This window comes from Pogona vitticeps, chromosome 3, assembly GCF_051106095.1.
Source record: "Pogona vitticeps strain Pit_001003342236 chromosome 3, PviZW2.1, whole genome shotgun sequence".
Classification (NCBI taxonomy): domain Eukaryota; kingdom Metazoa; phylum Chordata; class Lepidosauria; order Squamata; family Agamidae; genus Pogona; species Pogona vitticeps.
Genome location: NC_135785.1, coordinates 214,335,320 through 214,356,821, shown reverse-complemented (window position 1 = coordinate 214,356,821; position 21,502 = coordinate 214,335,320). Strand labels below are relative to the sequence as shown.

The 21,502-nt window shown below is 41.5% G+C and overlaps 1 protein-coding gene across 6 annotated transcripts in view; it reads left to right on the top strand.

Annotated features, from left to right (window-relative positions):
* The window catches only part of ROBO1 (roundabout guidance receptor 1), a 769,638-nt gene that overhangs the window by 388,410 nt on the left and 359,726 nt on the right, over nucleotides 1–21,502 (top strand). Inside the window, exon 1 of one of the 6 annotated variants that reach the window (XM_072994025.2) lies at nucleotides 14,959–21,496. The exons of the other annotated variants lie outside the window; for them this stretch is intronic. Within the exon in view, the coding sequence (XP_072850126.2) occupies nucleotides 21,442–21,496 (55 nt within the window). The 5' untranslated portion in view covers nucleotides 14,959–21,441. Of the gene's footprint in view, nucleotides 1–14,958; nucleotides 21,497–21,502 lie in introns of those variants that run through there. 6 annotated transcript variants of the gene reach the window in all.

Genomic DNA, 21,502 nt, shown 5'->3' with positions numbered 1-21,502 from the left:
AATAAATTATATCAGTCCTTTCAGAATATATCAAATATTAGACCTACATATAGTAAGCCTTACAAAAATTTGCCATATACATTTTGATATAGTGGTGTAGCAAAGGTAGAGTAGGGAGGGGGGAAGAAATTGCATAAAATTATTAATGTTTCCATGGGTTTTTATGTGCGTGGTTTACATTTTAAATGAAGGTTTTTGGAGAATTGAACAAAGGGTTTTGGGGTCGTATTTATTCCATATGTCTTTGTTAGAAATGTATTAGATAATTCTTCTGCACTGATGAAAATCTTGTACATTTGGTTGTGTTTTAATAATTAGTTATACTGTAATGTAAATTCCACACAAATTTCATGCAGTTTCTGATTCCTTTACCACACATAGACATATGCATGGATAAATTCAGGCCACTGATCAAAAGATATATTTACAAAGTTATACCAGCAGAGGGCATTACAGCATAATTCACAATACAATAAAGAAGTCACAGAACAAAAGAGAACAAAATGAGATTCATTGTAGATTAAAGATATTCTAAAGTGTGCTCTGCTTCAAATGCACAGAATTCCTTAATAAGAGCAATTCTCTGTATATGTAATATTTATAACTCAGTTTCTACATGCAGCTAAACAAGAAGCATGGAATCTGAAAACCACAATTATTTCAAAAGATAATAAAATGTTAAGGTTCATATCATAATGTTAAAAGAACTAAAGTATGATTAAACCAAGATTTAGTGTTGTAATCATGCTTTATTTTGGATTGTAAAAATGATTATTTATAGAAGAAACATGTTTTATTTATTTCCAAATAAATTTGTATAGGCCTTATACCCACATACCTAGGTGCAAGCCCCAATAAATCCAATGGGATTTATATATGAGTAGGTATGCATTCCATTGCTCAGTTAACGATCAAGAGATGTGACCCTTCTTTTAAACATAATTATATTTATTTGTATACTAGATGAGAAGTACTGGCCAAAATCCTGTTATGCAGTTACGCAAAAGGCATAACTTTTAGTGTATCTGTGAAGATTCTCAGTCATCTAGGTGAGGTTATCTGGAAGGTGAGTCATGGCAACTGGACTTCTTTCTTATTAGGTTGAAATGTTTCACTACTCATCCAGGTAGCTTCTTCAGTCTCCTCAAACTGAGGAAGCTACTTGGATGAGTAGTGAAATGCTTCATCCTAATAAGAAAGAAATCCAACTGCCATGACTCAACTTCCAGATAACTTTTCAGTGGTGATTTAAATGAAGAAATCTTCATGGGTAGTATCTGTTCCATGCCAGGTCCTCTAATATATATATTATAGGCCTATACTACTTACCAGCAGTATTTGTGTAGCTTACACCAGATGATGTTCCAAAGTCTTGCAGGCAAATATAGTTATATGATTCCATAGAGCAATCATATATGGAAACATACTGTGCACTTTAATGAACACTATAATTGTGTCAAATTAACAATTTCTGTGTTGCTGGAAATATTAACAGTTTTACAAGATGAACATTTTGAATATTGTACATCAGGTTAGGAATAATATTTACCATAGTTGTCTGAGCAAGTTTTGAGATGAGATATCTATTAAGCTACATTTGAAAATGAAAACAGTGTCTGTTTTACTAGTGTTATCATCCCTTGAACTGGCAAAGCTGCCTGTAGGATCAAGTGAAAGCCTCCCAGACTGAAATGCAAGAAAAGTTACACTCCATCAGCTCCCCCATGAATCTAACTCTTGGCATAGGAAACCTGTCTCTTTGTTCGGGTCTCAGTACAATCTCTAGCCAAATGGTGCTGGAGAAGCTGAAAGTTTGATTTAGTGGCTGAAGTCCAGTGGTAAGTCACAACTAGAATAAGCCCATTGAATCAGTGGGAATTACATAGATGTTGACTCACCAGATCCCCACTGAATTACCATTTTTTGTGTGAGAGAACTTTAAAGTCTGAATAGTGAATTTTTGAATAGTGCCATTCCATCTGTCATCGGGGCTCACAGGCTCAGTGTGTGGGTGCTCACATATTACATTGTTCTTGTAAACAGCACATCAAAAAAGTCAGTATCAGAGAAAGGAGATGGGGGGGGGTTGCAGTGAGTGAATGTATTCGGGCCCATCATGCCATTGGAGCAAGGGAAATAGTGAGTTCCAGCATAAAAACTCATGGCCATTCTTTTTGCAGAACCCATGGCAGCAATGCCTGGGGGGAAAAAAAAACCTCTATGTAGGCCTTCCATAAAGCTGAGGAGAAGCACAACCCCCCATCCCTGAATTCATGTCTGCTGCAGGATAGGATGCAGGATCTAGCAAGAATGGTGGCAAGTACTACAGCCATTGATGCCTAGCAAACGATAAGAAATTGTTTGACTATTTTTTAAATTAAATATTACCATATAATCTGGTTAGCAGGGTCTTGGACTCATTTATCCAGTCTCTCTTTGTGCCAGTTTTCAGCTGATCCAAATGCAGTTCTGACCTCCTCTCCAGCCTTGCCTGCTCTGTATGTGTGATATCACAAGGACTCATCTAAAGACATCACAAGGACCAGAAATTACAAGAAACCACGCTGAAATCTCAGGTTCTTCCTCTGGAATCTCAGGGAATGATATGGCATTGACCTTGTTATTTTTCCACGTTGTTCTTGAAAACATCTGAAGGGGAGGGGAATTAATTTGAATTCAGATAAATAACAGTTTATTTCAGGAGGGAGAAGAGATACATTGTATATTTACCTTTACAGTAGCTTTCCATACAATGTGTATGATATGATCCTGATTCTTTAAACACATGCAGATGAACCAGTTCATGCATATGGCCCTGAATCAAAAGAATCATCATATTGCTGCATGGGCTGAGCTGTGTCAACTAACCCAGCCCACCCTGTATGTATTGGGTGGAACTAGCATTGCCTCCCAGTATTTCTGCATGCAACCTTTTGCTACTACAGACAGCCTTTTTGTTTGTGCAAACATTTGTACATGAGCTGGAACCTTGATTATGCATGATGACACGGACACACTTCTATGGGACCATTTGGGGCTGGGACTAATCACTAGACCCCTGCTCCTCATTGATACATTTATAGAACAAGCCAGCTGCTTCTCCTGAATAAGCTCTTATTCCTATGAATGTGTAGCACATTTTGTGGCATTGCATCAGTGTCAGAGTACTGTACTTCAAATCCAGAACTTCAGTTTGATACAGTGTGAGATTACCAGGTAACATGCTGCCTAGAACACAGAATAAAAGGTTTGAAAGGGTGTAGTCCTGACCAGAGGTTGAAGCAAACAGGTTGTGTTACTAAAGTACAGTACTAGCAAGGATGCAATTACCCTGCATCGTCCTTTTACTTAATTAGAAATGGCCATCAGAACTGGGAGTTCTGTAATTGTTTTGCTGAGCACTTTCTTGAACTAAACATGCAACCAGCTCTTCTGTGTTACGTGAATGGGGCTTAGAAGTGATGCATGGTTTCCTAAGGGCTCTGCCACTTCACTGGACCTCTCACAGAAAATACCCTAGGCCTGTGGAGAAGCTTGAGCATTTGTTGCATCCATTTTCCTTTATGCATTCCTACTAATTTTTCAGGCATTCCTCGCTGTTGCCAGCATGATCAAAAGAACAGAGCTTCAGGCATTTAAATTAAGGGAGGATATCCCTGCCTATATCCTTGGGGATGGGGATAAGAGCTGTGAGGCCTCTCTCTTGGCAGTTTCAAAGTGATAGGTCTCTTATTTGATATACATAGGAGAGTCTTTTCCCTTTGGTTTTTGAAGCTCTGTTTGGCTGCCAGCCAAGGGCATCCTGGAGAGTTGCCTTGTGCCTTGCAGGCTAGTCTGACCTTGGAGTAACAGATGCTGGAAGGTGTCAAGTTCTGTTACTTTCTGCATTAAATTTAAAACAGCAGGGTTTTTTTAAAAGTTTTTTTTTAAAGGAACTTAAACCTAAAACGAATAGTCCTGGCTTCTGTTAAGATGATGTTTAAAACAGGAATCTCGGCTCCAGGGTATATTTTAGAACATGGGGAGCTTAAACTCATCCCAGAGGAATTACAATGGCCAGAACTAAATGACAAAGGGCTTGCTATTATCACTGCATTTCTACTTTGAGTCTATAATTTCATGGAGATTCAGATGAACCCTGTCATTCTGCTCCAGACAGTGGTTTTTTTTTTAAGCCCTCAATCCATATGGACACTACCTCTGTCTTTGCCTGTTTTCCCTTTATGTATCTTCATATACAGTATATAAGTCAACACAAACCTTGTTTCATTGTTCAAGCTGTTCTGTTGTATTCTCTTCTGTCATTCCGGTGTATAGCCCACCTCGTCTTGAAGGTTTAGGAAAATAACAAAACAACAAAACAGTGAAAGAATTCATTTATTTAATTATGTTTCCCTGCATTTTTAAAAATAAGTTCTGAATCACAGTAACCAGTTTAAATGGAATCAGATAAGTGTACCAAGGAGACAGCAAACCTTGCACAATAAAACTTTCACCTTCTTAATGAGACTTTTCATTCATCTTCTCTCCTTGAGAGTCTCTTCAAACCTGATCTTAAAATACCACCACCCCAGGATCAGATTGGGATGAGGAGGAGATAAAGGATGGGGGAAGTATTCTGCCAGTGGTATATATTCAACTGGTAATTGACAATGCGCAACTATTTATTTATTTATTTATTTATTTATTTATTTATTTATTTATTTATTTATTTATTTATTTATTTATTTATTTATTTATTTGTGTGTTTGTGTGTTTGTGTGTTTGTGTGTTTGTTTATACATACATACATACATACATACATACATACATACATACATACATACATACATACATACATACATACATACATACATACATCTGTATTTTGAACTTATTTTGAGGAGGTTAGAAGCCTTACAACAATCCTGTGAAGTAGGTTTTGTTAATAAAGGCTTTCACTGTAGATTATAATTGGAAGATAAACAGATAATTTTCTTTCTTTTTAAAACATTTCCTATTATTTGACTTCCATTCTTATTAAATACAATCACTAATATAAGAAAAATAGTATGGATACTTTTGTAACTCTTTCACTGTTCTAATTAGTTCTCTTAATTTTAATTCTGTTGATAATAAAAACAAAGAAATTCCATGAGAACACCATATAGAAAAATTATTATGCTAGTCTGTTAAAAATCATGCAATATCTCCAGTAGTTGATTGTCACTGACAAAGGCAAACTGTGCAGTATATTATTTTATTCCACTTATTTTTAATGACACAGAAACTGTTCTTAAATTAATATAAACTCTTTGCAAGTCATTTAAAAATGGATGTCTTTTGAAACATTAAATGCATGATATCTGAACAGTGAATATACTTATTTTAAGAGGCACATTTTAGGCACATCATTTTGACAGCATTTTTTCATTGCCCATATATTATGTGACATGAATGTAGTCTCAGAACCAGACATTATGGGGGAGGGGGAAAAACGCTTTCTTGAAGGCTTCAAGATGGTTAGAGTAATTATGGTGGTATGTCTGTGTGAGTGCGTGCATGTGCATGTGTGCATGCATGTGCACATACTGTATAAAAATATTCACTTCTGTTTTATTGTGTATACTGAATGTGTGTCAGTCAAAGTCTCTCTCTCTCACATGCACACAAACGTTTTGCTTTTGGTCTTCCTTTCCTTTCCTTTTCCTTTCTTTTTAAAAGATATATATGGGATGCAAACATTCCACTAGGTGACACCCTAATACTCTTTCCCAGACTACATATGGCAGCTTGGAACCTTTACGATAACTCAGACATCAAATCTATAGAAGAGATTTTTTAAAAATGAGATTACCAGTAAACATAGGTTTTTAAAAACAAATAATAATATCTGTGTTTGTTCTTTTTTTTTTAATCAGTCAGAATGCTGCCATGATGTTAGCATATTACATTACACAGGAGCTGAAAGAAACCTATTGTAGCATATGCTTTTTTTTAACTTACTTCTAAGAAACAAGCCTGACACAACCATTTGCCATGAACTTTTAAAGTTCTCTGCACTATTGACAAGACACTGGGCACTGGTTATTGGCTAGGGCACACTGAAGTTTTATGTGAAACATCCAAAGAGCTCCAGGTTGCCTTCTTCATAAACTCTGTGTGTGGTGGTGGTGTGGGGGGAGTGTGGCATAATAAGAGGAGATTCAGATGAGTTTTTCTTTTGATACCTGCTGTGATATATGGACCAATTCATCCTAATGTTAGAAAAGTACTAAGTTGGACAGCTGCTGTGTTATGGTGGAACTGAGAAACAGATTGTGAGAGTAAGAGAGACAAGGGAATGCTTGGAAAAGTTACTTTTCGTGACTAAAACTCCCAGGATCCTACATACACCATAGCTTACCATGTTAGCTGGAGGACTCTGAAAGTTTTGACTGCACAAAGCAATTTTTGCTGGCTTCAAAAGAGTGTGTCTAATTTTATGAGGATATGCAAAAGAATGTAATATAACAATTAATCTGCTTTGATGGTCCAGAAACTAGACCACTGTGTCCTCAAGTTCCTTAACTGAGAAGCAGCATACTATATTTCACAACATAGCATTAAATGTCAGTGGCTAACATTCAGTAGTTGCAGCTGGAGTAGGCAAATTGAATTGGTGGTGGTGGGATTTAGTGAGCTAACACCTATGTAAGTTCCATTGATTCAATGGGTGCAATCTAGTTGTAATTTATTACTGGATTATTTCCGAATGGGGGCAGGGCAGTTTCACATTTTAAAAATTTTAACTTGAAAACCCTTTGTCCAAATTTCCCCAAACTTGACACTCAGCAAGAGCAGACTGTTTGCTACAACAGTACCAAATTTGGTGCCCAATTTAAAATCTACAATGGGGGGGGGGAGGGTGCACCCATTTTTTGAATTGCCTTTTATAGAATCATTTGCTGTGCCAGCACAACACTGTGACATTCTCAAACAGAAATAACTAAAAAGACCACAGAAGAATTTCAGGGCTAATAAGAGTGCTGCTAACCCATCTCCATCTTATACTCCATGGCAGAACCGTTGACACAAAAATTCAAATCTAGAGATTGTTCTTGTCTTCTTGACAATTTACAGAGCTGCGGGTTTCGCTAAGAGAGCTAAAGACCACATCATTTGCCTTCGAGACAAAAGTGGACAAATGTTTTCACTTTCACATGTCTGAAAAATGTCAAGTAAATAATTGTATTAAAATATTAAAAGAGAAGAAAAGATAAAATGAGATCCAAACAAGATATTTATGAACCAATCTGTAGTAACACATGGTTAGTAGATAACATGCAGATATTTCTCCACAAGCATAAAACAATGCTAGGAAGGAAACACTTATGTATATCTATTTTCTGTAGCCTCCAATACTTCCTATGATACAGTGGCCACCAAATGTCTTACATCTTTCTTTTCCCCTGAGGTAACTTCACACTTGGTAATGCAGCAATAGATCAGCACATGTAATAGCATGTAGTATGGGGAATTGTTTTGTGAAGGCTTCCATATCATAATTTCCTGCTTAGAGTTGTTATTTAGCCATTAAGTCGTGTCCGACTCTTTGTGACCCCATGGACCAGAGCACACCAGGCCCTCCTCTCTTCCACTGCCTCCTGGAGTTGGATCAAATTCATGTTGGTAGCTTCGGTGACACTGTCCAACCATCTCGTCCTCTGTCGTCCCCTTCTCCTCTTGCCTTCACATTTTCCCAGCATCAGAGTCTTTTCCAGGGAGTCTTCTCTTCTCATGAGATGGCCAAAGTTTTGGAGCTTCAACTTCAGGATCTGTCCTTCCAATGAGCACTCAGGGTTTATTTTCTTTAGAATGGATAGGGTTGATCTCCTTGCAGTCCAGGGGACTCTCAAGAGTCTCCTCTAGCACCACAATTCGAAAGCATCAATTCTTTGGCGGTCAGCCTTCTTTATGGTCCAGCTCTCATTTCCATACACCGCTACTGGAAAAACCATAGCTTTGACGATGCGGACCTTTGTCGACAAGATGATGTCTCTGCTTTTTAAGATGCTGTCTAGGTTTGTCATCATTTTCCTCCCCAGAAGCAGGCGTCCTTTAAATTCGTAGCTGCTGTCACCATCTGCAGTGATCATGGAGCCCAAGAAAGTAAAATGTGTCACTGCCTCCATATCTTCCCCTTCTATTTGCCAGGAGGTGATGGGACCTGTGGCCATGATCTTAGTTTTTTTTTTTTGATGTTGAGCTTCAGACCATTTTTTGCACTCTGGAATACAGAACCTGCTGGCAGAAACCCCCACATGCTGGGGAGAAATTTGGATTCCACACAATTTCAGCTATATCGGTTAGTCCTATACAGGACTAACCGATATAGCTGAAATTGTGTGGAAATTGTGTGGAATCCAAACTTCTCCCCAGCATGTGGGGATTTTTGCCAGCAGAAGGTACTGTCTATTCCAGAACCATTACAACTGCTATGTCTTTGAATTGCTATACAGCATTCTGACACCTGATTTGGTTTGCTCTCTTGCCCGTGTAGCTTCTCGATTCCATCTCTTTTCAAACACTGCTTCCTTTGAGCTACCTGGCAGTGCTTGAATTACAAGACAGCCAGAAAGATGTAGCCCTTTTTTTGTTCCTGCCAATATGTGGAGAGCTTCATGGAAATATGGGGTTTCAGAACTATAAATTCTTCTATTTTAGACACTGAATTTCCTGTTAAAGCAATCTTGATGGTTTGATGTCTCACAATTCTTCCCACTTATTCAAGTCTTTTAAACAACCAGTGTTTAACTGAATTAAAACAACCACACTAAGGTGAATTGACACTGCAGCACCACAATAACACCTTTGCATTTATTTACAGATATTAGATAGATTTATGTGCACTTATTTCTGTAAGAAGGACAAGAAAGAAAAATGAATATACATGTGATATAATACTAAAAAGTTGATGTTATACTGTATCATGGACTGCAAGTAGAGATAGGTGCCAAGGTTGAAAACTTTGATACTATTGCTTCAGATTACTTTTGGAGACATTATTGGAGATTAGTTTTCATTAACAATTGTCTTGTATTCCTTCATTGGGTAAAGAGCAGCAATGACATCCCAGACTTCCCCCCATGCTTTATCTCAGCTATGTTGCCATACAATTACTCATATTCTGTATACAGGTGTTTTTTTTTTTAAGACTGCATGTTTTCTAGAAATAATATTATGACAGTGGTGCTTTCATCTTGTTTGTGCCCACTTATCTATTGTCTATTGAAAATAGAAACGTTTTACAATAAGAGATTATCATGCTACAATTTTGAGCCCCTAAACTGAACACAATGCTTTTTAGTAACTGTTATATTAAAAAAGAGAGAGAGATACTGGCCAGAATCCAATTGGTGTTCACATAAGATTTTGATAACTTGCTGTGGCTAATTGCAACTAATTAACAAGGTGGCAGGGGTAACTTGGTCATGTGCCCAAATGCATAACCAAGATGTCCCTGTTGCTTTGTCAACTAGCTGTGGCAAATTACACAAACATTTAGAGAACACTGATAGAAATCTGGCATTTGTTTTTAGTTTGTAGCCACCTAGAAACATTTATTATTACATACAGATTTCAGATAAATCAAAATTGAGAATTTGATAAATGTTGCAAATCGAGTAAAGAGTAACAAGAAACAAGACAAAACAAAAACTGGAATTTTGTGATAAAGCTATAGATTCTGTTTCTTTAATATCAGATGCAAATTTAATATACAGATATGATAAATGTATTTACCCAGAAGAAGGGAAATGTTAGGATCACAGAAAGTACTGCATAATTCTGCATCCTGAAAAATCAAATTCTGCGATTCATATAAGATGGACAAAACAGTTGTACACTGGAGGATAAATAAATTAATACATGCCTCTATGTATTAAACACTGCACTGAACATACAGATCGTACCTACTTTCAGAAGCTAAGTAGTGTTCAGTCTGATTAGTAATTGGAGAGGATGCCCAGAGAGAATATCAGGTAGAGCTAGGAAAGAGGTCTGTCTGAAACCTAAAGAACTGCTAGCAACCAGACTTGACAGTCCAGAACTAGACAGCCCAATGGTCTGTTTTTCACCGAAGAGTCATATTCTCAGGACCTGGAACTGAATGTCAGACAGATAATTCTACACTTCTGTACTGAAGTGGCATCACAGACTATGCCTTCTCATTTGGGAATTAATCTGGCATCATCTACAGCTGTGAAGGGGAGAAAAATCCAGTCATTTTATATAGGAGAGGGGTGCCCAGTCTTTCAATATAAAGCTGCAATTCTAAAGACACTTGCTGGAGAAGAAAAACAGTTGACACAATGGGATTTGCTTCTGAAGACCATGCAATATTAGTAGGGGTGTGGAGAAGGAGGAAGACATCCCAGTTCAGTTTTTCACTTGTGCACACTGTGATGAAAAACTACTGCTGAAATTCTCTTTTGTAATACACCTGGAATCATAGGATGATGAATTTTGAAAGGCTGACTGGAAATAACGTAGAATTAATATATATTGGCAAGGATTTGTGCTCCACTTCGAAGCAATACTTTTTTTCTGATGAAAGAATGAGATGCAACATTAAAAAGGAATAGTGTCTGTCCATGTTGTGATCATGGTTTTCTGAAATACCCCCGTTATGAGAATAAGACATCACAGTTGCATTTTATATCCATGCTTGACCAGCAGCATTCCTGTAGACTGCTGCTGACAGTGGTGGGAAGCACTTTTGTGGAATTTAACTTCAGCTTTTAAGGTATCTGGGGTGGTGTAGTGCAGTGGTCTCCAACCTTGGGCCTCCAGATGTTCTTGGACTTCAACTCCCAGAAATCCTGGCCAGCAGAGGTGGTGGTGAAGGCTTCTGGGAGTTGTAGTCCAAGAACATCTGGAGGCCGAAGGCTGGGGACCACTGGTGTAGTGGATAGAGTGATGGAACTCAGGAGACTAGAGTTAGAATCCCCACTTGGCAATGGAAACTCCGTTGGAGAATGGAGTTGTTAAAACCACTCATTAAAGATCTCATTTATCCTGAAAGCCCTACAAGGGTTGCTATAAGTTGATTCTAACTTGAAAGTACTTCTCTTCTCTAAGGATTAGATATTTTGCTTGTGATGCTTCCACACAGTACAGGATTTTCAGAGCTTAGAGAAATTACTTTTTGGATCACAACTCCCAGAATCCCTCAGCAAGCAATATGTATTGTTATTGGATACAAGTTCAGTACACTTTAGGAACCAGTGGATCCAATTTGAACACAATACAGCACTAGGTCATAGAAACATCTAAATAATTTTCTATTTGCAAAATCAAAATTCTGCATTTGGATAAAATATGCAAAGCAGCTGTATGTATATTGGCACAAAGGTATGCCAATAATTTTGTTGTTGTTTAGTCATTAAGTCATGTCCGACTCTTCGTGACCCCATGGACCAGAGCACAGCAGTTCCCCTGTGTTCCACTGCCAATAATACATCGCTCTATTCTGAGGTTGTCTAATAAGGAAATGTGCCTCTTTTTCCTTGTAACACTTTGCTGCTCTTAGACATGCATTGTCTTCATGGATTGCTGCCTTGTCGTGGCGAAGGGGCTTGAGTAACTCAGAGAAACTATGGGCTATGCCGTGCAGGGACACCCAAGACGGACAGGACATAGTGGAGAGTTCCGACTAAACGCAATCCACCTGGAGTAGGAAATGGCAAGCCACTCCAGTATCTTTGCCAAGAACGCCCCATGATCAGAAACAAAAGGCTAAAAGATATGACGCTGGAAGATGGGCCCCTCAGGTCGGAAGGCGTCCAACATGCTACTGAGGAAGAGCGGAGGACAAGTACAAGTAGCTCCAGAGCTAATGAAGTGGTTGGGCCAAAGCCGAAAGGACGCTCAGCTGTGGACGTGCCTGGAAGTGAAAGGAAAATCCAATGCTGCAAAGAAAAATACTGCATAGGAACCTGGAATGTAAGATCTATGAACACTGGGAAGCTGGAGGTGGTCAAAAAGGAGATGGCAAGAATAAACATCGACATCCTGGGCATCAGTGAACTAAAATGGACAGGAATGGGCGAATTCAGCTCAGATGATTATCATATCTACTATTGTGGACAAGAATCCCGTAGAAGGAATGGAGTAGCCGTCATAGTCAACAAAAGAGTGGGAAAAGCTGTAATGGGATACAATCTCAAAAATGATAGAATGATGTCAATACGAATCCAAGGCAAACCATTCAACATCACAATAATCCAAGTTTATGCACCAACCAGCATTGCTGAGGAGACTGAAATTGAACAATTCTATGAAGATCTACAACACCTTCTAGAACTGACACCAAAGAAAGATGTTCTTCTCATTCTAGGGGACTGGAATGCTAAAGTAGGGAGCCAAGAGATAAAAGGAACAACAGGGAAGTTTGGCCTTGGAGTTCAGAACGAAGCAGGACAAAGGCTAATAGAGTTTTGTCAAGAGAATAAGCTGGTCATCACAAACACTCTTTTCCAACAACACAAGAGGCGACTCTATACATGGAAATCACCAGATGGGCAATATCGAAATCAGATTGATTATATTCTCTGCAGCCAAAGATGGAGAAGCTCTATACAGTCAGCAAAAACAAGACCTGGAGCTGACTGCGGTTCTGATCATCAGCTTCTCATAGCAAAATTCAAGCTTAGACTGAAGAGATTAGGAAAAACCACTGGGCCACTCAGGTATAATCTAAACCAAATCCCTTATGAATACACAGTGGAAGTAAAGAACAGATTTAAGGAACTAGATTTGGTGGACAGAGTGCCTGAAGAACTTTGGATAGAGGCTCGTAACATTGTCCAGGAGGCAGCAATGAAAACCATCCCAAAGAAAAGGAAATGCAAGAAAGCAAAGTGGCTGTCCAACGAGGCCTTAGAAATAGCAGAGAGGAGAAGGGAAGCAAAATGCAAGGGAGATAGGGAAAGTTACAGAAAATTGAATGCAGACTTCCAGAGAATAGCAAGGAGAGACAAGAGGGCCTTCTTAAATGAACAATGCAAAGAAATAGAGGAAGATAACAGAAAAGGAAAGACCAGAGATCTGTTCAGGAAAATTGGAGATATTAGAGGAACATTTTGCGCAAAGATGAACATGATAAAAGACAAAAATGGGAGGGACCTAACAGAAGCAGAAGACGTCAAGAAGAGGTGGCAAGAATACACGGAGGAATTATATCAGAAAGATTTGGATATCCCGGACAACCCAGACAATGTAGTTGCTGACCTTGAGCCAGACATCCTGGAGAGCGAAGTCAAGTGGGCCTTAGAAAGCCTGGCTAACAACAAGGCCAGTGGAGGTGATGGCATTCCAGTTGAACTATTTAAAATCTTGAAAGATGATGCTGTTAAGGTGCTACATTCAATATGCCAGCAAGTTTGGAAAACTCAACAGTGGCCAGAGGATTGGAAAAGATCAGTCTACATCCCAATCCCAAAGAAAGGCAGTGCCAAAGAATGCTCCAACTACCGTACAGTTGCACTCATTTCGCACGCTAGCAAGGTTATGCTCAAAATCCTACAAGGTAGGCTTCAGCAGTATGTGGACCGAGAACTCCCAGAAGTACAAGCTGGATTCCGAAGAGGCAGAGGAACTCGAGACCAAATTGCTAACTTGCGCTGGATTATGGAGAAAGCCAGAGAGTTCCAGAAAAATATCTACTTCTGCTTCATTGACTATGCGAAAGCCTTTGACTGTGTGGACCACAGCAAACTATGGCAAGTTCTTAAAGAAATGGGAGTGCCTGACCACTTTATCTGTCTCCTGAGAAACCTATATGTGGGACAGGAAGCAACAGTTAGAACTGGTCATGGAACAACTGAGTGGTTCAAAATTGGGAAAGGAGTACGGCAAGGCTGTATATTGTCCCCCAGCTTATTTAACTTATATGCAGAATACATCATGCGGAAGGCTGGACTGGAAGAAACCCAAGCCGGAATTAAGATTGCCGGAAGAAATATCAACAACCTCCGATATGCAGATGATACCACTCTGATGGCAGAAAGTGAGGAGGAATTAAAGAACCTTGTAATGAGAGTGAAAGAGGAGAGTGCAAAAAACGGTCTGAAACTCAACATCAAAAAAACTAAGATCATGGCCACTGGCCCCATCACTTCCTGGGAAATAGAAGGGGAAGATATGGAGGCAGTGTCAAATTTTATCTTCCTGGGCTCCATGATCACTGCAGATGGAGACAGCAGCCCTGAAATTAAAAGGCGCCTTCTTCTTGGGAGGAAAGCGATGACAAATCTGGACAGCATCTTGAAAAGCAGAGACATCACCTTGCCAACAAAAGTCCGAATAGTCAAAGCTATGGTTTTTCCTGTCGTGATGTATGGAAGTGAGAGCTGGACCATAAAGAAAGCAGACCGCCGAAGAATTGATGCCTTTGAATTGTGGTGCTGGAGGAGGCTCTTGAGAATCCCCTGGACTGCAAGGAGAACAAACCTATCAGTTCTAAAGGAAATCAACCCTGAGTGCTCACTGGAAGGACAGATCCTGAAGCTGAGGCTCCAGTACTTTGGCCATCTAATGAGAAGAAAAGACTCCCTGGAAAAGACCCTGATGTTGGGAAAGTGTGATGGCAAGAGGAGAAGGGGACGACCGAGGATGAGATGGCTGGACAGTGTCTGCGAAGCAACCAACATGAACCTGACACAACTCCGGGAGGCAGTAGAAGACAGGAGGGCCTGGCGTGCTCTGGTCCATGGGGTCACGAAGAGTCGGACACGACTAAACGACTAAACACACACACACACAGACATGCATTGCAGTGCCAAATCTTAGGCGTGGGAAATCATTGTCTGGACCAGCCCTTCAAAGAACTGGGCTTTTAGACCTGTAAAATATTGTCATGGAATCTAGTAATTAACTGAGAGGAGTGATGAAAGAATTAGGAACTCACGATGTGTAATCTGCGGTATATAACAATTCTAGTAATGTTATAATGACTGCTTCTAAGTGACTCAGAAACAAGGTATGTATGTCTGGGTGCATGAACTGTACTTAATGGTTTTTAATTTGACTCATCTGCTTCATGTGTGGTAAATATAACAGCTTCATAGTTAATTATGTATATAATTAAAAATTAAGTTAGAATTTACTGTAACTGGAATTTCACAAATGTAAGATACTGGGATGAATCCAAACTAAATGCTTACTTCCCATCAAAAACAATATTACAACAGCCAGTGCAATCAAAACTCAAAAATATGTTTGCTGTACTGTAGTTGGCTTGGAATGGGTAGAAACCTCTTTTGCTGACAGAACTGCCTTTGGGCCTTCAGTCTCTCCTTCTGCTGGCTGATCTCAGATCTACCAGCAAAACTGGATGTGCTGATGCAGTGCAATACTGGCTGGGACCACACAGATGAAGAGTCAAAAAAGGGAGCCGAGAGGAAGGATCAGGTTAATCAAGATCCAAACATATCTCAGTCCAGACTTGTAGTCTTTATGATGCCACAAAGTTAAGCCAGAGTCAGGATAGCTCTAAGGCCAAGAGTGATTTGGATTCGGCACAATTTGGATTCAATTCAGTCAACCCCCAGTCATCTTGGCTGGTTAGAATTATCTCCTTAATAGGGAATAACTTTTCACATTGTTTTAAATGTAACTTTAGTTGACTTAACTTACAGTGTAAGTCAATGTAAATTTACTCAAAGGTAAGGCCCACTGTCCTCCATGCCTGCTCAGAAGTGAGAATCTGCACTATGGGAATATAAGACCAGAGCCTATTTGAAACTACTACATTATTCAAAATGAACCCTTTAATTTCTTCCAGATGAAAAATGACTATCTATCAAACATGCCAAGTAACAGGCTGCTTTTCTACTGGAATGAAAGATTCATGGGACAATATGTCTAATTTCTGGGGTTAAGTATTATAAATAGAAGGCATCGCAATCCATGCCATTGTATTTATTCATGTGGGTTTCCTGCTGATTCCAGAGGACAGTAAATCCCTATTTAGGCTGAGTCAAAGAAGAATAAAGGATTTTCCAGCATTCTCAATCATTTATAGATAAGAGAGACTCTCCTCTTCAAAAGTCACCCATTGTAAAACTACAGTGGAGACAGCCATGGCTAGCACCCTCTTTCCTTAAGACTTGTGCTTGGCATAATCAAAATGCCTGAATAGGGCGAAAGTGATCACAGGGGCTAGGATCAAAATGGTATCACACATCTCACAAAAATTACCTACTAGTCCATTCAGGTGATCTTGTATTCTTATATCCTCAGACTGAGGTGTTAAATTCAAATTGACAAGTTCTGAGTCAAGCATCAAAATTTGACTGTATGAAGGAGAACAGAATTTGTATTCCAATTCATGCTGAACACTATTTTTTCCACCCTCTGCTTCTGGAAAGTTCTGAAAACTTAGGCCAATATCCTGCCAAGCTTGGAAACTTCTGCTAACATAGTAATATGGTCTTTCATTTGTACAAACAATGGCATTGTGCCAACGGGCAGGTTTTCCTCTGGAGTTTACTCCTTGCATAAGGGCAAAGCCTGGAGAAGCACCACAGTCTCACAATTAATATGCTGGTGGGAATCTCCACTGAGCAGAAGCTCAAAAGGACACCAGCCGTAGTCTTCAGGTTAGCGACACTGTACTATTTAATATCCATGCATTTGTACAGGAAAAGCCAAACAGAAATCTGTGCTGCATTTCTGTGTCACCAATTGAAAAAAATGTATTTTGGAATAAATTCTATTGAATTCAGGGACAAAAACCTTTGCTTAATATAGTAAATTGCACTACAGCAGACCCATTGAATCAGTGAGGATTTGGTGCATCAACTTCTTCAAAAGGACCATTGATTCAAATGGGCTGACTCTTGGTGTAACTTATTTTAGCACAGTAAGTTGCAACTAGAGTAGCACTATTTGAATCAATGGAACTTACTGAGGACTCCTGGGAAGGATAACATCTTTGTTGAAGTGCTGAAGTGCTGTAAAGTGATCATCACTACTGAGCTGTATGAAATCTTCTGTCTTTGCTGGAGAGAAGGCGGAGTACCACAGGACATGAAGGATGCAATCTTCGTCACATTGTACAAGAACAAAGGCGACAGGGGCCACTGCAAAAACTACTGTGGCATCTCTCTTCTCATTTTTGTAGAGAAGCTGCTTGCCCGTGTTGTGCTGAAAAGACTCCAGGTGCTTGCAGACAGAGTCTATCCAGAATCACAGTGTGGATTTCGAGCTAATAGATCCACCACTGATATGGTATTTTCCCTCAGACAGTTGCAGGACAAATATAGGGAACAATGACAGCCACTCTTTGTGGCCTTCATAGATCTTAGAAAGGCCTTTGATTTGTTTAGCAGGGACGGCCTTTTTAAAATACTTCCCAAGATTGGATGTCCACCTCAACTCCTTAACATCATCAGGTCCTTTCATGAGGGAATGAAGGGCACTGTAGTTTTTGACGGCTCAATATCAGACCCCTTTGACATCCAAAGCGGAGTGAAACAGGGCTGTGTCCTCGCGCCGACCCTGTTTGAGATCTTTTTTTGCTGTCATGCTGAAGCACGCCTTTGGAACTACAACAGAAGGTGTCTACCTCTGGACTAGATCAGGCAGAAAGCTCTTTAATCTCTTTAGATTGAGAGCAAAGACCAAAGTCCAGCTGAAATGCATGTGAGACTTCCTCTTTGCCAGTGATGCAGCTCTTGCTGCCCATTCTGCTGAAGACCTCCAACAACTCATAAATTGTTTTAGCAAGGCCTGCCAAGACTTTGGATTAACAATCAGCCTGAAGAAAACACAAGTCATGGGCCAGGGCGTGGACTCACCTCCCTCTATTACCATCTCCATGCAAGAATTGGAGATTGTTCATGACTTTGTGTACCTTGGCTCAACAATCTCCAACACTCTCTCCCTAGATGTCAAGCTGGATAAACACATTGGCAAAGCAGCTACCATGTTCTCTAGACTCACAGTATTGCTTAATAAGAAGCTGAGAACATATACCAAGATCCAGATCTATAGAGCCTGTGTCCTGAGTACACACCTGTAATGCAGTGAGTCCTGGATCCTTTGTGCATGGCAGGAGAGGAAGCTGAACACCTTCCATATGCGTTGTCTCTAATGCAGTTTTGGTATCACTTGGCATGTATACATTACTGAAACAGCAATGTCTACATTGGCTTGGGCATGTCATGGGAATGGCTGATGGTCAGATTCCAAAAGATCTCCTGTATGGAGAATTAGTGTAGGGAAATCGCCCCAGAGGGAGACCACAGCTGTGATACAAGGATATCTGCAAGCAGGATCTGAAGGCCTTAGGAATGGACCTCAACAGATGGGAAACCTTGACATCTGAGCATTCAGCCTGAAGGCAGGCGGTGCATCATGGCCTCTCCCAATTTGAAGAGACCCTTGTCCAGCAGGCCAAGGCAAAGAGGCAGTCCCAAAAGCAGCAAAATCTGAGAGCTGGGCAGGGGACAGATTATATTTGTCTTCAGTGTGGAAGGGGTTGTCACTCTCGAATTGGCCTTCTCAGCCACAGTAGATGCTGTTCCAAGTCCTCTTTTCAGAGCACGTTACCATAGTCTCTCGAGACTGAAGGATGCCTAATCTAAAATCTGAGGACTCACTAAATCCCCATTGATTCATGTTGGTCGCTTCCAAATGGTATTGGACTGTAAATTTTAGCATTCCTCACAATTGCTGATTAGAGATACAGGCCAAAACCATCAAGATAGTCACATTTTGTCTACTTCCATATCACCTCCCCTTGCTATGATGGTACAGGAAATTTTGCAAGACATCCTGCCCAATGACACCTTGCTCTGAGGAAAGATATCTCAGAAGCAGTGATGGGGGGGGGCACTGGTGGCCTTTTATGGAGATCAAGGCTCTTTGAAGCAGTAGGAGGTGGACACTTCAACAGTTGGGGTAGACTAGGTTGCTCCTCTGTTCCATCATGTGAGACAGCCCCCCCCCGGCCCTTTTTTAATGGCATGGCTAGTCTTCAACAGGAGTGCACAAATTATTAGCTGTGTGTTATTCAACAGAAGCCGATTGTCTCTCTCTCCAAAGACAACAAAATCAATAGAAATGAGGAGTACATTGGCTCCGTATAATCCAAATCCTGATGGAAGTGGGCAACTACTGTATGAGTTGATTCTGACAAACATTGCTGAAGGATGAACAAAGTGTGGTCCTCTAGACCTGCAGGATTTTCTGTGAGTTGCAGCCACCACAGCAGTGGAATCCTGGGAGCTGAAATCCAAGCCAAGGGTGAGGAATATCTTTCAGCCTGAGAGATTACGGTAATTCAATTTCACAACAATTTTTTTGAGGGGTGCATTCCTACAGTGAAACTGGGGGGCTCAGAATACCACAGTATTTTAGCTTAGAGTTCAGGCTGATAGTAATTAAAACTTAAGAAAAGTATTTCAGTCTTTCAGAAGATGGGGAAACATGTACAAAATATGAGAAACCATCAATAGTGCTGTGACAGAAAAGGACAGGGGATATCCTCAGATAGCCCAGTCTTTTTGAACAATCCACTTTTTCTCAGATTCCCATCTGTAGCTTTACATTGCAACTCTGGGCACCTTACAGACTAAAAATTGCTGAGACAATACATGAGAAGTCAGTCTTAAATTCATGGTTTTGGTGGGGCATTAGAGTACTCCTCCTCAGTTACAGATGGTCAGCATAATAGCAAAATATTATGCTCTCTACTGGAGTCTATAGAAGTTGGAAGTTATTTCTGATCTCATTAGTTACAAAGACCTCTGCCCCCTATATTTTGACTGGAGTGGATCTATAGTATAAACTTTAATTCCCGTAAGAACCAAACTAAACCAAAACAAACAAACAAACAAACAAGCACCATCTACATGTGAAGTTTGCTTCTGCCTTTGTCCCAATACTGGAATCTGGTTTCAACTTTATAGAAGCGAAAGGGTTACAATTGTTACCCGGGCGGATTTTTTGAAGTCCTACGCTGGGAAGTTCCATTTTCCAAGACCGGGGAAGCAAAGGTTTTAAAGAAAACCAAAAGCAAACCGCAACGGTCTGTTTCCACGGCTTCTGCTTCCCCAAAGCGCATCGCCCTTTGTTGTCCAATTACAAAAGCTATTTAACTCTTCGCCATCGTGGCAAAGTTACACATAAATGAGCTAAGGTGAAACTGGCGTGGGAGAGAAGGGATTGCAACTGCTGAGGCAGGATTCGGTGTGGGGCTCCCTCCCGCTTCCGGAGCATTGGGAGACGTGCGGCTCCTTTAAGGTGTCCTGAGGCGGCATCAGACCTGCAGCAGCGAGGCGAAAAAAGGAGAGTGCGCGCCCTCGCCTGCCTCAGCGTGACGCCAGAAACTTCACGGGCTGCGGAGAGCCCCGCCGAGAGCCGGGTGTCCAGCCCCTCAGCCTGGCGGCGTGGAACGACGACGACGCTCTTCCTCCACCAGGGGCTGGCGGGCAGGCGGGCGGGCGGGCTAGCGGAGGCGGAGGAGGAGGAGGAGGAGAAGACGAAGGAAGGGGCGGCGGCGGCGGCGGCCCTTGGAAGTTTTGCACACACGCGCCCCGTCCGTTGGTCCCTGGCTCTCTTTTGTGTTCGTCCCCCGGTGTTGGGAAAGGAAGCAAGCGAGGAGAGAGGCTTCGCCTGCGCGGTCTACTGTCCGGCTGGAGGAGATGCCGGCGGGCGGGACGAGCCGCCCCGCTGCTGTTCGGGTGAAGCTGCTCTGCCTCGCCGGCGCGGCTCTTCGCTTCCAGTGATGGGACCCCGCGCTGCCGCTGCCGCTGCCGCGCCTTTTGCCGCCTCGGCACAGCCGCTCCTCCTCGCCGCCGCCGCCGCCGCCGCGCGCCCGCCCCGCGCCCCTGCCCGCGAGCCCTCGCCCTGCGCCGTCGCCGGCCCGTCTGCCTGAGCGCCGCGCGCGGAGGAGCGGCCGCCGGAGCAACACTTTTTGCACTTCGCTAAAGAAGAAGAAGAAGAAGAAGAAGGGTGGAGGTGCTGGTGGTGGTGGTGGGGGACGCATTTGTGAGAGCTGCCTTTTTTTTTCTTGGCTCCTTTCTTAAGCAAAGGCAAGCAAGAGCGGACCCTTTTGTGTCGCCCGCCTGCTGTCGGATGATCCCGCGGTGTGGCCCAGGAGCGCCGTTTAGGATAACCCGGGGCAAGAAGGAAGCGACGCTTTGGGGTGTTGAGCTGCCCTCCTCCTCCTCCTCCTTCTCTTCCCCCCCCCCCCGCGGCTCTTTTCTGACAAAAAAGACTCTTTGCGAAGAGCCTGGGCTGTTCTTCCCAATTCAACTTCGGGAGGATTTAGGACGCCGACGCTTCTATTAAGCTTCTCTTGTGGATTTACAAATTGAGGAGCGTTGGAGGCTTTTGGGGAAAAGCCCTCCCCCCTCGTCCACCAGCCCTCCCTTTTGGCATGAGCCTGTCGACAGGCTCCACCTGGAGACAATGATCGCAGAGTTTGTCCACTTCTATCTCTTTGGATTAGTATGTCTCTCTTCAGGTAATC